Below are 14,447 nucleotides of genomic sequence, written 5' to 3' on the forward strand. Positions count from 1 at the left end.
GGCCCCCTATCCCCCATTAATTATAAAATAGTCTAACATATTGTAATCCAGCCACATACTTAAATAGTTGCCCTTAATAACACAACTGTTGGCATGAGGGAAGTGAATACATAAATGGTCTAGTAGTTTAGGAAAAATGTCCTGGGATCATAGACAAACACATGCACAAAGAAATAAACAGAATACAATTGGCTGTTTCACACAAGTCCCTTTAATTTCAGAAGACTTTTTAACTGCATCAACATGGCAAAGGTAGTACATTTGTAAATTATATGAAATACCCTAACAATTCCAAATTAAATCAAATAGATTACGTTTCATTTCTCAATGAGTCAGGGGAAAACTATAACCTCTTTCATCAAACAACATAATTCTCTGGTAATTTACAATTTCCATATAAATATGTTCAATAGGTCAATTTAAATGTTGCAAATAAGTATATATCACAGTGATGTCTGTCCTTTTTTTTGGGCACAGGTATAAGTCAATGCATCGCAAAAGCAAGGAGAAAATTTAACCAATTCATTCTGAAATAAAGTATACTGAAAACAATATTAGAGTTATTTATTCAATTTTTTCTGGATTCGACTCTTTATGATTAGGCTTATTCAAAAGCTTTTTGGCAAGAGGCAACTAACTTTTTTCTTTCTTTTTTTTTAAATCATTTTTGCAAATAGCAACTACGAACAGGAGGTGCAAATGATACATGACCTAGAAAGTGTCCAACTACTGCCCCTTCATTCGGTTTCAGTTCTATCCTGTATAGTGCAAATCAGGGGAACAGTAGCAAGTCATGGCGAAATAGTCTTCTCAACCAAGCAACAACGAAAAAACCCTTTAAAAACCCTTATGACGAAATACTGACCAACAACAATTGCACTTCACGTTTCACCAACAAATGGCAATGGTTATGAACAGAAGGGCAGCACAGTCATCTATACAGGAAAAATACCCTTAGGACACAAACTCTACAACAAACAAAAAAAAAATAGACTGACACACAAATGATTGCACAGCTAGGAGTGATGTTCTCCGTTAAGTTAAAAAGGCAAAAGGTTACTGACCACTAAAGAGCAAGGTCCTAATGTGACCGGCTCATGGAATGACCTATACGTACGAGTTGTAGCCTGGCACGCTTTAGTGAGGCTTTAGTGGAACATCTGCTTCCAAGAATAACATTCAAAAATAATACTGACCCCCCAGCCCCTCTCCTGAAACTAGCCGAGTTGCCAATTATTAAGATAATCACAGCGTTTGTATTTTAAAGTTAAAAGGTGCACTATGTAACTTCGGGTGTGTCAGAGAAGTGAACATTCTAAGGTATATTGACGCTAACAAACTTTCCTCACAGCAAAAATGTGATCCCTGGAACACGGTTTGAAGTTAGAAAGCTTCCTGAAAAGTTACTGTTTCACTGTTGTTGTTTACAGCAGCAGGGCCCACCGTTACACACATATTCTAGTCTTATGTTTGGTTCCAGGTTCCTCAAAATAGATTTGTTTTGATTTATGATGATATAACTATTCAAGACTAAGAATTACATGTGGAGAAAATATGTTTTTTAAACTAACTGCTCTGCAAACAAAGTAAATAAGTACCTTCCTCTGAAACTGCATAGTGCACCTTTAACTTCTAATTCAGTGCTCAGACCACAAGAAGAACAATTGTTGTCAAAAACCTGACAAGGCCTATAGCTCCTTCTTTGCCTCACGACATTCAAATCTGTTTTGCATATACGCATTTAAAAAATGCCCGAAACCCTGTCAAGGCGTTGGTATGCTTCAAACGAAACCCTTGTCAATTCAACATCACGTCCGCTTCACAAAGCAACAGGCCAGATGTGTAAAGGGAAAGAACGTAAAGGGAAAGAACTTCTTCTATCTTTTAGAATTTGTGATGCTTCGTTACCTCCGTTTTTTCAAATGTATAAATGAGTGCAACACTATAAATGCCACTGAGGGAAGATTGTCTGAAATACTGGTCTTGCCTTCAAAATAAAGTTCCTTTTACTGTAAGCATACCAACACCTTAATGTTGTCCATGGCATGGTCTTGGCCAGCAAAGGCTCACACTTGCCACAACCACCGGTCACTCGTAGCTTTGAATTTTTACTCATTGAAGTGACAATGAAAATGATGAGATGATGACAATAGGGAAAATTCACAATCAAAGCAAAAGCCACTATGAAGCCCATGTAAAGGTTTATTATCTTGATTAGGCCTGCACCAGAAGCAACCCCTACACTGTTCCCTTTACACTCAAGTAAACAAGACGTACCTCTATACATGATTAGGAGGTTGGATTAGATTCCCTTGATCTCCAACGAATGAAAAGAGCAGCGCAGTGGCATTTGGTCGACCAAGGGGGATGGCGTTTAGGGGATGCTTCTGGTCAGAGCGGACTACCTTGGAGGAGTAAAATACCTCCTCTTCTTTTATGTCTGCCTTGGTTTCCCGTTTCCTCTGGGCTACAGGCGCAAGTCCTCTTGCAGTAAGGGCTGCGACATCTCCCTGCTCCGGTGTCGGATGGAGGGCAGCTGGTCGAGCGTCACTTGTCTGATGTAGACCAGCAGAAAGCCCAGCACCATCAGCACACCCAGCAGAGAGCCCACCACGGGGGCGTAGGAGTAGCCACTGACCCGGGGAGGGACTGTGGCTGGCGTGGGTGGGGTCGGCCTGGGGGAAAGCAGGTCCTGAACGTTTAAGAGCGAGCCGTTGTTAGGCAGAGGGCACATGGACAGGATGTGGCACATGAGAGGGTACAGGTCAATAGATCGCATGGAGGTCTTGACGTAGTTCTGGCGAAAAGCCGGTCCGCGAGCCACAAACACGGGCTGCATGCTGCGCAAGGCGTTGTCGTAGCCATGCTGTCCCACTGGAGAGTAAAAAAGACAAGAAATATATTTTCATTAAAAAAGGCCCAACGCTTTGATGATAGTTATTCTTGGATTGTGGATCTATGTATCTTAAAGAGAGAAAATAGAACTTTTGTTCATAGATTAATGGGATCTGGCACTGCTGCTGCTCTATCAGATGATTTACAAGCATCACTGCTTGCTCCAGCAGCCTGGTGGTTACTGCTAAATCAATCACTGCAACGCACAAGCAAAACTAAACATTAAATCACAACACACAGGCACAAAGACCTTTGATAAAAGCTTAGACTGGCTAACTTCTGCTCCTTACATATATCAGCACCATTACATTCCAGAACAACTGACAGGATTCAGTTAGTGTGCCGTGAGTCAAATCAATACAATTTATTAGCGTTTCCTGGGATGGCGGCATCATTGGCTTTAACAACCATTCAATCAGGTACAGTTTCACAGAATTCTAGCTATCTTGCTTTGCTTTTAAGGTACCTTTAAAGATACCACCAGTAATGCTATGGGCGCAATGTTTTCCCATGTAGTTGGTTTTGTACACATGCAAAAGCATGAAGGCGAATGGAAAACGCTCAGTCCTGCATATGGTTTAACCATATTCCACTGTGGATGGTGGACAAAAAGAACCGTAGCAAAATGCCAACAAAGGAAAAGAAGAAGTAGACTGCTAGCAAGTAAATATAGATGTAAACAATGCCATATTTTAAATGGTAAAATTGGCATCGCAAACGTGAAAACACGAGCAAACACATGATTGAATTCTTAATATATCTCAGTCAGTGCCTACTCTGAGGTGCACTGGGAGGCAGAAGGTGCCACTGCTAGACTACAGTTACAGGCCTTTTTTCCCTCTCTCTGATAAATCTGTCTCAAAAACAGTTTGACATGATGGACAGTATCGTACCACAGACAGATCCTAGCAGTCCCACATGGCGTTGTCAGTGAAGAGGACTGAGAGAGTCAGCAGGTGTTTCCCTCCAGCCACAGACTCCACCAAGTCATTTTACTGATTAACAAGCCTTCAACCAGAGAGAAGGGAGTAGTAAGCAGTAAGATTTAGCAGGTGTAGCCTGTGGCTGCAATGAAAAACTGCACTTGGAGGAGGTGCAAGACAAACCTCCAACCCCCCACCCACACACACACACTCTTACAAATCTGGCTTATCTTTGGTGAAATTACAGCTGCAAAAACATGAGCTCACTTTGGTTCAAGGACTGAAAATGTGTCCTGTGTGCAGCCACAACCCTGAATATTAAATAATATTAATGGTTGGAAACACGTACGCATAAATGGAGTGCTCCTGTTCTGCACCAAAGTCCAGCCCTCCTTGGCCTCTATGAGGATGGGCATGATCCTGATGTTGTGCTGATAATGCAGGCGCTCGGGAAGGTCTTTCTTCATGTACACCTTCATGTTCGGGTTGGCATCCACCAGCTTTCTATAGACCTCGTCAAGCTTCCCTGCAAGAAAGAGGACAGGCGGTGGTTGAACAATTTGTTAAATCTTTAACGTTTGAACAGAAAGGCTGCCTTTTTAGACAATCTTGGTACTTATCAGACATGCATTTATTTTCAAATTACACCATGTCAACATTAAATTAATAATTTTTGGAGTTAATATCTTTATTCAATGTTTTAATCAAGCCAATGTCAATTCCCAAAAGTGTCAGTCAGTGCGTTTCCATGGGACAGCTAGATAGGATTAAGCCATATACCAATTTTGCCACTCGAACGGACCGTGTCACTTGTCTGAGTATGGCCTTTCAGAGAATCGAATAAATGTCCGGAGCATGGCTGTCTCCGCTACGCTAGGTGGATCTGTGGCCCTTTCAACAAGTGGTTATAGAGCCACGTCAGGTTCCTTTCCGGCAACAACACTACTATATTATAACTTCCTTGTAAAATCCCCTCTAGGGATTCTCGAGCAAGCGCAGAACGCAAACTCCGATATGTGATTTGCGATCCTGTATACATGCAGGTAGAATGCCGACTATGAACGAGTTATCTAGGTGTTCTTATCCAACTCCGCTTGTCCGTTAATGTCCCGATTTGTGTGCAAAGTAGATCGAATAAAGGTGTTTACATGCATTTTACAAGTCCTGTTGAAGTCTTATTCGTTTATTTACCAGATTATGAGTCTGCATGTAAACGCACTGACTGACAGCAATGATGTGACGGGTGTTTTGAGAGCAATACCTTCATTGGGCAGTATTCCCACCACAGGATTCTTATCCACCCAGGTGTACAGGTCTCTGCTCACATACATGTCCAGTTCGATGACCTTCTCGGGGGAGAGCTGCGTCATGCCGTGGTCACTGGTCACTATCAGGTTCACCTTCTCGTACAGGCCCGCCTTCTTCAGCTCGTTCATGAGGAAGCCCAGAATCTCGTCGATCTTGGCGATGACCACGTCCATTTCGGCGCTCTCGGGCCCAAATTCGTGGCCGCTCTCATCCGGCTCCTCCCAGTACAGCACTCCGAAATCCACTGCCTCGTCTCGTGGCGCCGAGAACCACTCGATGATCCGCTCCACTCGGCTCTCGAAGGACACTGAGGCGTTGTACGGCAGGTACCGGTTGGGGTACATGCCGTGGATCTTCACGTCAGTCCCGGGCCACATCGCCGCCCCGCTGCGCCCTCCAGATTTCTGGATGCTCACCCAGAGGGGCTCGGCCTGCTCCCACCAGCGTGGATCGTAAGCACTGTCCGTCTCCATGGTGAAGGACAGGTTGAGGACGGGGTCGTACATCATGTTAGCCACTATGCCGTGCGTCTCGGCGTACAGCCCCGTCACCAGGCTGTAGTGGTTGGGGTAGGTTTTGGTGATGTAGACGTTCTCCACGCGCTCCACCGTCACCCCCTCCTCGATGAGGGTGTGGAAGTTGGGCACGGGCACCCTGTTGATGTAATCCCAGCGGAAGCCGTCAAAGGACACCAGCAGCAGCTTGGGCCGGTCATCATCAGCCACACCGCCGTAGGAGCCCCCTACGCACCTCTGCTGTTGGTTCACGTGCCGGAGGGAGACCAGAGGGAGAATCGGCAGCAGCAGGGCCAACAGGCAGACCAGAGGACTGCAGCCCGGCATAGTGAGGGATATGTGATGAAACAACCTATATAAAACACACAGAGAAACAGCTAAAAGGATAAGCAATTAACCCTAAAAAAAAAGTGCATGCTTAAAGCTATAATGCGTAACTTTTTCATATGTATAATGAAAGTCGGTTACATTCAAGTTGACGGGTGAGTTGGTACAAAGTTGATCATGCCTGTAGCTCCACAAAGCTCTCTCTATTTTTCAGTATGGCAGCTTTTACAAACTGGTCCCCCCACTCCCTCAAACAATGGCGCAGGAGCTCAGAAAAATCCCAAGGAGTGCGAAGAAATGTTTCAGTTGTTGATTCCACTGCTAAGAAAAAACCTGGACGTACAACAGAAGGTATCAAATCCATGCGCCATCACCAAATTCTTACCTTATATGCACCGACAGTGTTTTTTGTAATTACTCAGAATTCCTCATGGGGGCAGACAGAAGTTACACTCCAAAGCTTTGAGAAGAAATCACAGAGGACAAGCAATTAACCCTTGGGGGTAAAAGTATAGTGTCACTGTCAAATTCATCACTTAAAATAAAGATCAATAAATAAAAACAATTTAAAAAAACTAATAAATAGACAAAAATAAGAACAACAACAATCCACATGTAAACAAAGTGCATAATATCAATGAAAGCCACAGGCTTACAAAAATGCACATAACAGACAGAACACTGTGACGCTATTGCACAAACCATACTGCCTCAAGAAGCATTATTGATTATTGATTGTGGTAAGAGTGTTTTGTTAGTATGGCCTACATCTTAGTTCAGGTTCAGGGATATCTTACAGCTACACCACCATACAATGATACTTGAACAATACTGTACCAGAGGGGTATACGACGAAGCAAACTCAACAGAGCCTGGCTCTCTTTTCTTGATCTGGTTCAACATAACACATACCCTCGCTCAGAGGCAGAGCTGACCGGTATCACGAAGGCAGATATCAACCTCTTATGTTGAACGAGGGTTTCAGCTTCAGGCTTTGAAAAAAAGCCAGTTCACTCTGCTGTAAGCCTTATGTCACGGCTTTGTTTCGTTCATTAACTTATACTGATCACTTCAACAGCACATAACTTGACAATAAGTTTACTTATTTAATGAGTTTCCTCAGTGAGAATGTATCGCTCAGACAATATAATCAGGTCCGCGGGATTTCAAAATGTGTAGTTTCCTCAAAGGGCAGCACTCTAAGAGCCGAATTTAAGCTCAAACTCTGGAACAAAAATTGGTCTGAGCAGGTTAGCCCTGCCATGCAGCCTCTGTTACCGTGGTGATCTAGCCAGGTAGAAAGAGAGACACCTTTCAAAACTCTGGCTTTAGACTCAACAGACATCGCCCAGCCCTTAATCTTGCTTCGTAGTATACCCCTCAGGCCAGGGAGTAAACATACTTTGTTCTGGTGTCTACATACATTTGGCCATTTGGTGTCAACATCTAGTTGTGCAAAACAGAGAGATCTTGTTGATATACCAACATGATGACCTTTGCAGCCAAGTGTATTGCCTCAGAAGCAATAAAGCGCTCACTGTTGTCAAAGCCCATTACACACAAACAAGAGTTGTGAGGATTATAATGTTGATTTGGGCAGAAAGACTTGCAGTTTCTCTGTCTCTCTCTTTTATTACACTGTCAATAGAATCCCATGGGCAAATTTGCAGATGTCCCCCCATGGCTGGGAACTTGTGATGGGTAGTAGCCTAATAGCCTATTATTAACCAGGGTCTCAGAAAACTAATCTATAGATAAATGAAAATACAGAACCATGGTGTATGAACAGTCCCAATAACATCAGTTTAACACAGATTTAAAGCTCTATCGTGACAGTAAGATGCCCCAAATTGCATGCAACAACAAGTCTGCCCCCCGGAAATAGCGTATAGCATTCAGCTACCCTCAACAACATGAAGTCACGAACACCGAAGACGTTACAGGTCAGGAAAGCAATTGTCACTGAGGATTAAACGACCGCAGTGCATCTCAGCTACAAACCAAATTATATTTACACTCTGCCACATTACAGAGGTAACAGTCTCCCTGCTTTAGCGCCTGTGCTGCAGAGCTAACCGCTAAAACACGCAGTTATCTATGCAACAATAATAAGACAACACTCACAGACAGCAACGCACGGTCCCGTTTAACACATGCGGATACGTTGGCATCGAGGCAGTAACATTTAATATGTAATTCTAATAAAAGAATTCGCGGTGTCAACAAGCTCACCTCGTTATCTTGATCCTGCACACTGGCTCGCCTTACTGCAAATAGCCGCACGCACAGATAAACAGCCCGGAAGAAGTCCCGCCTATTCTGCCGCTTTGTGTGTGTGTGTGTGTGTGTGTGTGTGTGTGTGTGTGTGTGTGTGTGTGTGTGTGTGTGTGTGTGTGTGTGTGTGTGTGTGTGTGTGTGTGTGTGTGTGTGTGTGTGTGTGTGTGTGTGTGTGTGTGTGTGTGTGTGTGTTTTGGATGTTTTCTTTTTAACCTTTCCGACCGGTTTTTCCTGCAAGTGCATGCTACGCTTCGTGGAGAGATATAGCTGCAGCTACCCCCCTACATTCGGCAAGTGCACTACGTCTCTCAATGACGTAATGAAGAGTGAGTAAGGGGTATTATAGATAGACATATTTTTGTGGGTGTCAGTCAGGTTACAATAATTTTGTTTTGCCTTTCAAATGTAAAAAGGCCTTTCAAATGTAATTATAATGTAATGAAATGGCTGGTGAATGTATGAACTGTACTGATCATTGTGAGTGTGAATTTGAAAGGCAGATGGAATGTGCACTCAAATAATAATTATTATCTGTGATAAAAATATTAACAATAAAATACATTGTTGCCCTTATTCTGTCAGTTATTCTGTTTTCCACATAGGCAAAGTGTAATGCAATAGCAGCCCTGCAACAATAATGACAAACACTGTCCACAAGGTGTCAGACGCGCACTGTGTCTGTCTTTCCTCACAGACAGTTATCAGAATGGAAGATGGCATCTCAACAATGACGCTGCATGGTCCGAGTCAGGCCCCATGGTCTGGTCCGAGTGAGACTATTTCTGACCTGCTGACATGCCCCTCCACCTCTGCAGAGAGATAGATACGTTCACTGAATCGCAGTGCACTAGTGCATCTTTTTCGAGGTTTGCTTTAATTTGCTATTAACGCTATGAATATGAAAACACTATTATGATTTTGGTAGAATATGATTATGAACCGAAGCTCCGGAGAGCCAATAGCCCCTAGTTGGACCTTGAGGTGATGTTGTTTAGAAAAAGTTTCCAAGAAAATGTTCTGCCAACACTGATGAGAGGGGCTTAATGTGCTGTAGAGGAAGTGAAATTCAAGTGAAAGAAGTGAAATTGAACATCAATAAAACTGACATGTGGGCACAGTTCCCATCTGCTGATTATCCTGTTGCATGATCAAAAGCTCCAGTACAGCTGATAAATGAACCTCCACATGGGATGGTTGGGTCATTAGCTGGTTCCAAGGTCAAGAATTAACTTTAAAACTCAAAATCCTTTAAGGTTTCTCAGAGTATCTGTGGAATACACGTATAATTGAGTATAATGGGTAAATTATGACATAATTGTGTTATTTATACATAATATATCATTTATTTAGTTTTCGGGCTGTCCTTCCCTCCATTATGTACAGTACGTATGTCCAGGCCATTCTTGTGAGTGCAATATCTCCTGAACACTTTGAGGGATTTTCTTCAGACTTTGAACAAATGTCCACTCTGATTCAATGATGAACTCCAGATCTTGAAGGTCAAAAAAAGGTCAAGGTCACTGTGACATTGCATATTGTGAACGCAAAATTTTGCATAAATGTCGACTATATCAAAGATGAACTGATTGGATTAAAGTTCAAAGGTTACTGCAACCTTAAATATTGTGAGGTTAGTGTGACCTTATTGTAGCATATTGTAGCTTCTCAGGAGCTTTACCTTCTTTAAAGAATTGCCTGCCACCACTCCTGTACTTTCACTGTTCGGCAATACTATACCTTGTGAAGCCATACAACTATGGGATCGGAATCCTGCTGTAATTAAAACCTGAAAAATATTCAAAGGTTTGAACCTCTGTGTTTGAAAACTTGACATCTTTTAAAAGGGTTTTGCAACATTGGAAAAAAAAAAGGTTTATAGCATGAAAAAAAATTCTTATGTCTAATTCTAGTTTTTGCCTCTTCATAATTTTCACAAACAGATTACTCAATAAAAAAATTTAATATCATTTTGAAAACCATGTATGGTGTCTGGGTGTACATTTAAACTATTGCAATGGATTTATTTCAGAACTGAGTTTTCAGCACTGACTTTTCAGGGATTTGAACCTTTATTATACTATCTATGATTTGAACACACATTTGCGAGCTTCCGAGTCAATTGAAAATTGTCACCGTTCTGATGCTGATTTATGGGATGTTTCTAGTTTTTATTATAAATCACATTTACTAAAGACGGGTAAGAAGTTAAAAAAGGAATCAGAATAACCAGCTAAGAAACATAACAAATGCATATTCTTCCATATGAGGGGTCACCTAATGGCTTGCATCCAAAATGATGTGAATCATATTCTGTGGCCTTCACAGTCACCGCAACCCGACTGAATACCTATGGAGCAATTTATTAGACAGCGCTCTCCACCACTATCATAAAAACCTTAAATTAGGGAATATCTTTTTACATAAATCAGGTCGAGTTTTTATCTGTTTGCAGCGATTGGATGCTCATGGTGGTCCAAAACCTCTCTGGGCCATTTTATGTTAGTTTATGTTGTCATCCTTTTGTAGCCTATATCTCAAAGCGATTTTGTCAATGAGCACAGATACAGACAAATAATTCCAATCACTGAATCATTCAATGAACACGTACATCATTAAAAATACAGATCTTGAGTATGATTTGTGATATATTTAACTTTTTTTAGCATCTTTAGAGAACAAATGCTAAAAGCCACTTTCGGGGAGTACAGGCATACCTGACAGGTGTGTGCAGCAAGACCGTAGTGATCCCTGCACATAATGTCAGCAATCTTAACATGTACTGGATGATTTGGTGATCCCCTGATTTTTATCCTTCAGCGCCACCATCAGGATGACATATGTGTCGACTTTCATTGACACAATATCTGCAAAACATCGAACATTTGCCATCAGCATCAGCTGAACTTTGGGTGTAGTGCTGCTAATCAGCACTTAACTTAACTGAGACCATCAACATTAGACTTGTTTGAGGACATTTACAGACATATTAAGTTTCAGAAGCACTCAGTTGAAAAGCAGGATTTGGTGCAGACTTTTTTCCAAAAACAGCGAATCATCTATTGGATTATTAAATGTGAAACCTTTGTGTATTGTGAAAAGTCAATCAAAGTGGGCACCACAACAAGAGACAAGGGTTCATATAAGAGAAATGTAGGATACAACCGGAAATGAAAAGTTAAATCCTTCATAATTTGTGTCAAAGTGAGTCAGAAAACGTTTTAATCGTAATGTTTTTGGGGATTATTACTTATTAGTGTGGGCTCTTTGTGTCTTTTCTTTAATGCGTCTATGTGTTGTAGGCTACATGTTCCTCATTGTGTTTTCTCGCTCCCATTTAGCTGACAGGGTGAATCTATGTGGGAACAGTGGAGCAGCCATCCACTACCTGCTCCTGTGTGTTCTGGGTGAACTTATGGGTATTCACACACCCATGTAGACACGAAGGGCTTTGTTTGTTTGGGCAGGAAAGCTCTGTCTATTGTGAGATGTGTTACATTCTGTGTGTGTGTGTGTGTGTGTGTGTGTGTGTGTGTGTGTGTGTGTGTGTGTGTGTGTGTGTGTGTGTGTGTGTGTGTGTGTGTGTGTTTGAGATGTGTAGCTTTTCTGTGTGTGAGTTTCTATTGTGATGTTGAACAAGAATGTCCAGGATGCTTTTGTTGATTTCATGTAGAATGTTTTCTGGCATTGTGTGTTTAAAATGGTGCGGTATATGGTGTGAGGTATACACTTAAACATTGTGGAATTTGGCAAAGGCCATTGTTTTAAAGAAGAGCTTCTGGATTGTTACTGTTGTGGGGTTGGTTGTTACAAATGTTATACTAATAATAGATGATAATTATAAAGCGCTTTTCAAAACTCATAGTCGCTTGCCAGTTTAATCAATGATGAATATAATTATTAGTTGCAGCCCTCTATTTAACCTCTATAGACAAATTTGAGTACCGGCACAAATTGATCCACGAAGAAAGAATACATTTCAGCAAAACAGTATTTTGAAGAACTATTTAAAACTGCTCCATGACCTTGACGAGGATCATTTATCCTGATTTAAACTACAGCATATTAGATTCTGAAAACTTAATAGCACTCTCCAGTCTATTCAATCCATTGAGAAGTCAGAGGTTCCTTCTGCATTACACAGACAGAGACTTTGTATCCATTGAAAGAATTTAAGTGGGAGGACTGAAGCAATAAATATAAAACGTGATGTGTGCACAAACTTGGAGGGGACACAGTGGCAAAATAAAAAATAAAACACCATACAGGTGCCATACAGGTTCAGGATGTGGGTTAGGATTATAATTTATCTTCACAACAGAGTGGTGACAGGCTCACTTGTACTTTTGGGACTCTTGGACCAATCTGAGCTGCACCTTGGGCTATCCAGAGTCCACAGAGGCTTACCAGATCAGACCTTGATGCCCAATTTGCTGACCATAAAGACACTCGGGCTGACCAAAGCCCAATTTATATCTCCTGCATCTGCATGCATGGCCATGGAGGTCTGTAAAATTGTATTTCATAATCTGCCCCAGTCAATGAGAACCATGTGGACTGTCCATGTGTGGCCCAAAATATCTGACTAAATGGACAGTAAGCTCTGGGACTATGTTGATATGTCTGTGTATGCAGACAGATAATGCATTATAAAAATATTTCAATTTGATTCCAGCTCCATTTTGGAAGATATCTGGCCCTAAAAGTGGCACTGGGGTTTAGCAAAGCTGTGACTTTATAGAACACCGTAAGCATTAATGAATCTAATTGGGATAGAGAGACATACCTTAATTAAAGAAAAACAGAGAAAAAGGGCTAAAGCTGTCATTGTTTTAACCCTGCGAACCAATCTGACGACAGTCTTGGCAATGGTGTAGTGGAGGGTACAGGCAGGTAAATGGGGTAAACCATCTTTTTTTACTGGCAGTATTACATAAACCCACTTATCACTGATCCGTGATACTTATCATTAAGTAATCATCTGATTGGCTAGTAACACTTCAGGCATGAAGATAGTTGATTGGTTAGCGTCTGGGTAAGAATTTCAGGATAAGCATGATGATATGAGGGGATCTAGCCTTTGACCCCGCGGCTTGTCAACCTTCAAATAAAGCAGAATAAGGAATATTTGTAACGTTAGTAACACAAATGTATCCCTTGCTAATGTTACTTTAGTAGTGATAGTTATTCCCTGAAGATAAGCAACACAAATGAAGTGCAGATTTAAACTAATGGCCTATTTATGGCTGAACTTATTATGCAAAAGTATAGTCTAATGTCATTTTTATAAAACAGGGCGTTTGTCCTACTGGGCAAAGTACAAACATTTTGGAGGGCAGGGCATACATTATGAATAGCCTATACCCACTTCTCCTAACACCACTTCACCCTTGAGTCTCGGTAGCCCCATACTCTCAGATCCATCAGTGTCACTGGCTAACCTGCTGGAACCTTTGCGTCTCAGTTAAGACCTTATCAGGGTTGTCAATTAAGTTTTTCTTCTTGGCCATGGAAATTGGGGGATTTGCAGTATATGCTTGCAATGCACAGATTTGATACACTGGATATCGCCGCCAGTATTGACCTTGTGTAGTGGATTGGCCATGATGTTACTGATCAGCATCAATGCACATTCTTTGTCTCAGTCACTCAGGCATCAACAGATCCCCAGAGACAAGGCATCTGAATGATGCCGTGGTATATCCTGGTATTTTCACATACAACTTGTTTAGTTGAAAATACTCAATATATTCCTTGATTTAATAAATATTTGTTTTCTGAATGTGTTGGCTAATCATACCTGTACCAACACAGATCAAAAACTGCTGCACATGAAATATACCATGGCACAGTCAAGCCTTCAACTTAATTGTACGACTGTTTGACATTCTGATATTTTACTCCTCCATTAGTAGGTGACTAATTTGCCACCAATAGTGAATTCATCTAGTGACCTGACCTTGGTTGTTTTACTAATATGTCCCTGGTGCCTCTGCAGTGCATGGGCTATTTGTTGAGCAGGAGTGTGAATCATCTAGTTCTTTAGAGCAGGGGAAGCCCTACAAGACACAATACCTGCCAGCTTTTCTGGAGCTCTTCATTGTGCCATAGTGAAGGTTTTTTCTGGTCCTCTGTGTTTTATTTAAAACAATATCTCTCCCTCTCTCTCTTTCTCGCATCCTACATTACCCAGATCCACCGAGAG

General features: G+C 41.6%; 1 protein-coding gene across 3 annotated transcripts; it reads right to left on the minus strand.

Moving 5' to 3' along the window:
• Positions 1-200: 200 nt before the first annotated feature.
• On the minus strand, positions 201-8,269 carry enpp5 (ectonucleotide pyrophosphatase/phosphodiesterase 5). 3 transcript variants are annotated; one of them, XM_080047880.1, is made up of 5 exons: positions 8,201-8,269; positions 6,354-6,428; positions 5,080-5,993; positions 4,168-4,344; positions 201-2,874 (listed from the first exon to the last, which is right to left on the minus strand). In XM_080047880.1, exons 3-5 carry the CDS (start codon positions 5,966-5,968, stop codon positions 2,468-2,470), a joined length of 1,473 nt encoding a protein of 490 aa, XP_079904006.1. In that variant the 5' UTR covers positions 5,969-5,993; positions 6,354-6,428; positions 8,201-8,269; the 3' UTR covers positions 201-2,467. The 3 variants fall into 3 exon arrangements, with proteins under 3 accessions (XP_079904006.1, XP_079904007.1, XP_079904005.1); XM_080047881.1 differs by lacking the exon at positions 6,354-6,428 and having other exon boundaries at positions 8,201-8,224; XM_080047879.1 differs by lacking the exons at positions 6,354-6,428; positions 8,201-8,269 and adding an exon at positions 6,110-6,240.
• Positions 8,270-14,447: the final 6,178 nt, after the last annotated feature.

This window comes from Ammodytes marinus (assembly GCF_949987685.1).
Source record: "Ammodytes marinus genome assembly, chromosome: 19".
Lineage (NCBI taxonomy): Eukaryota > Metazoa > Chordata > Actinopteri > Uranoscopiformes > Ammodytidae > Ammodytes > Ammodytes marinus.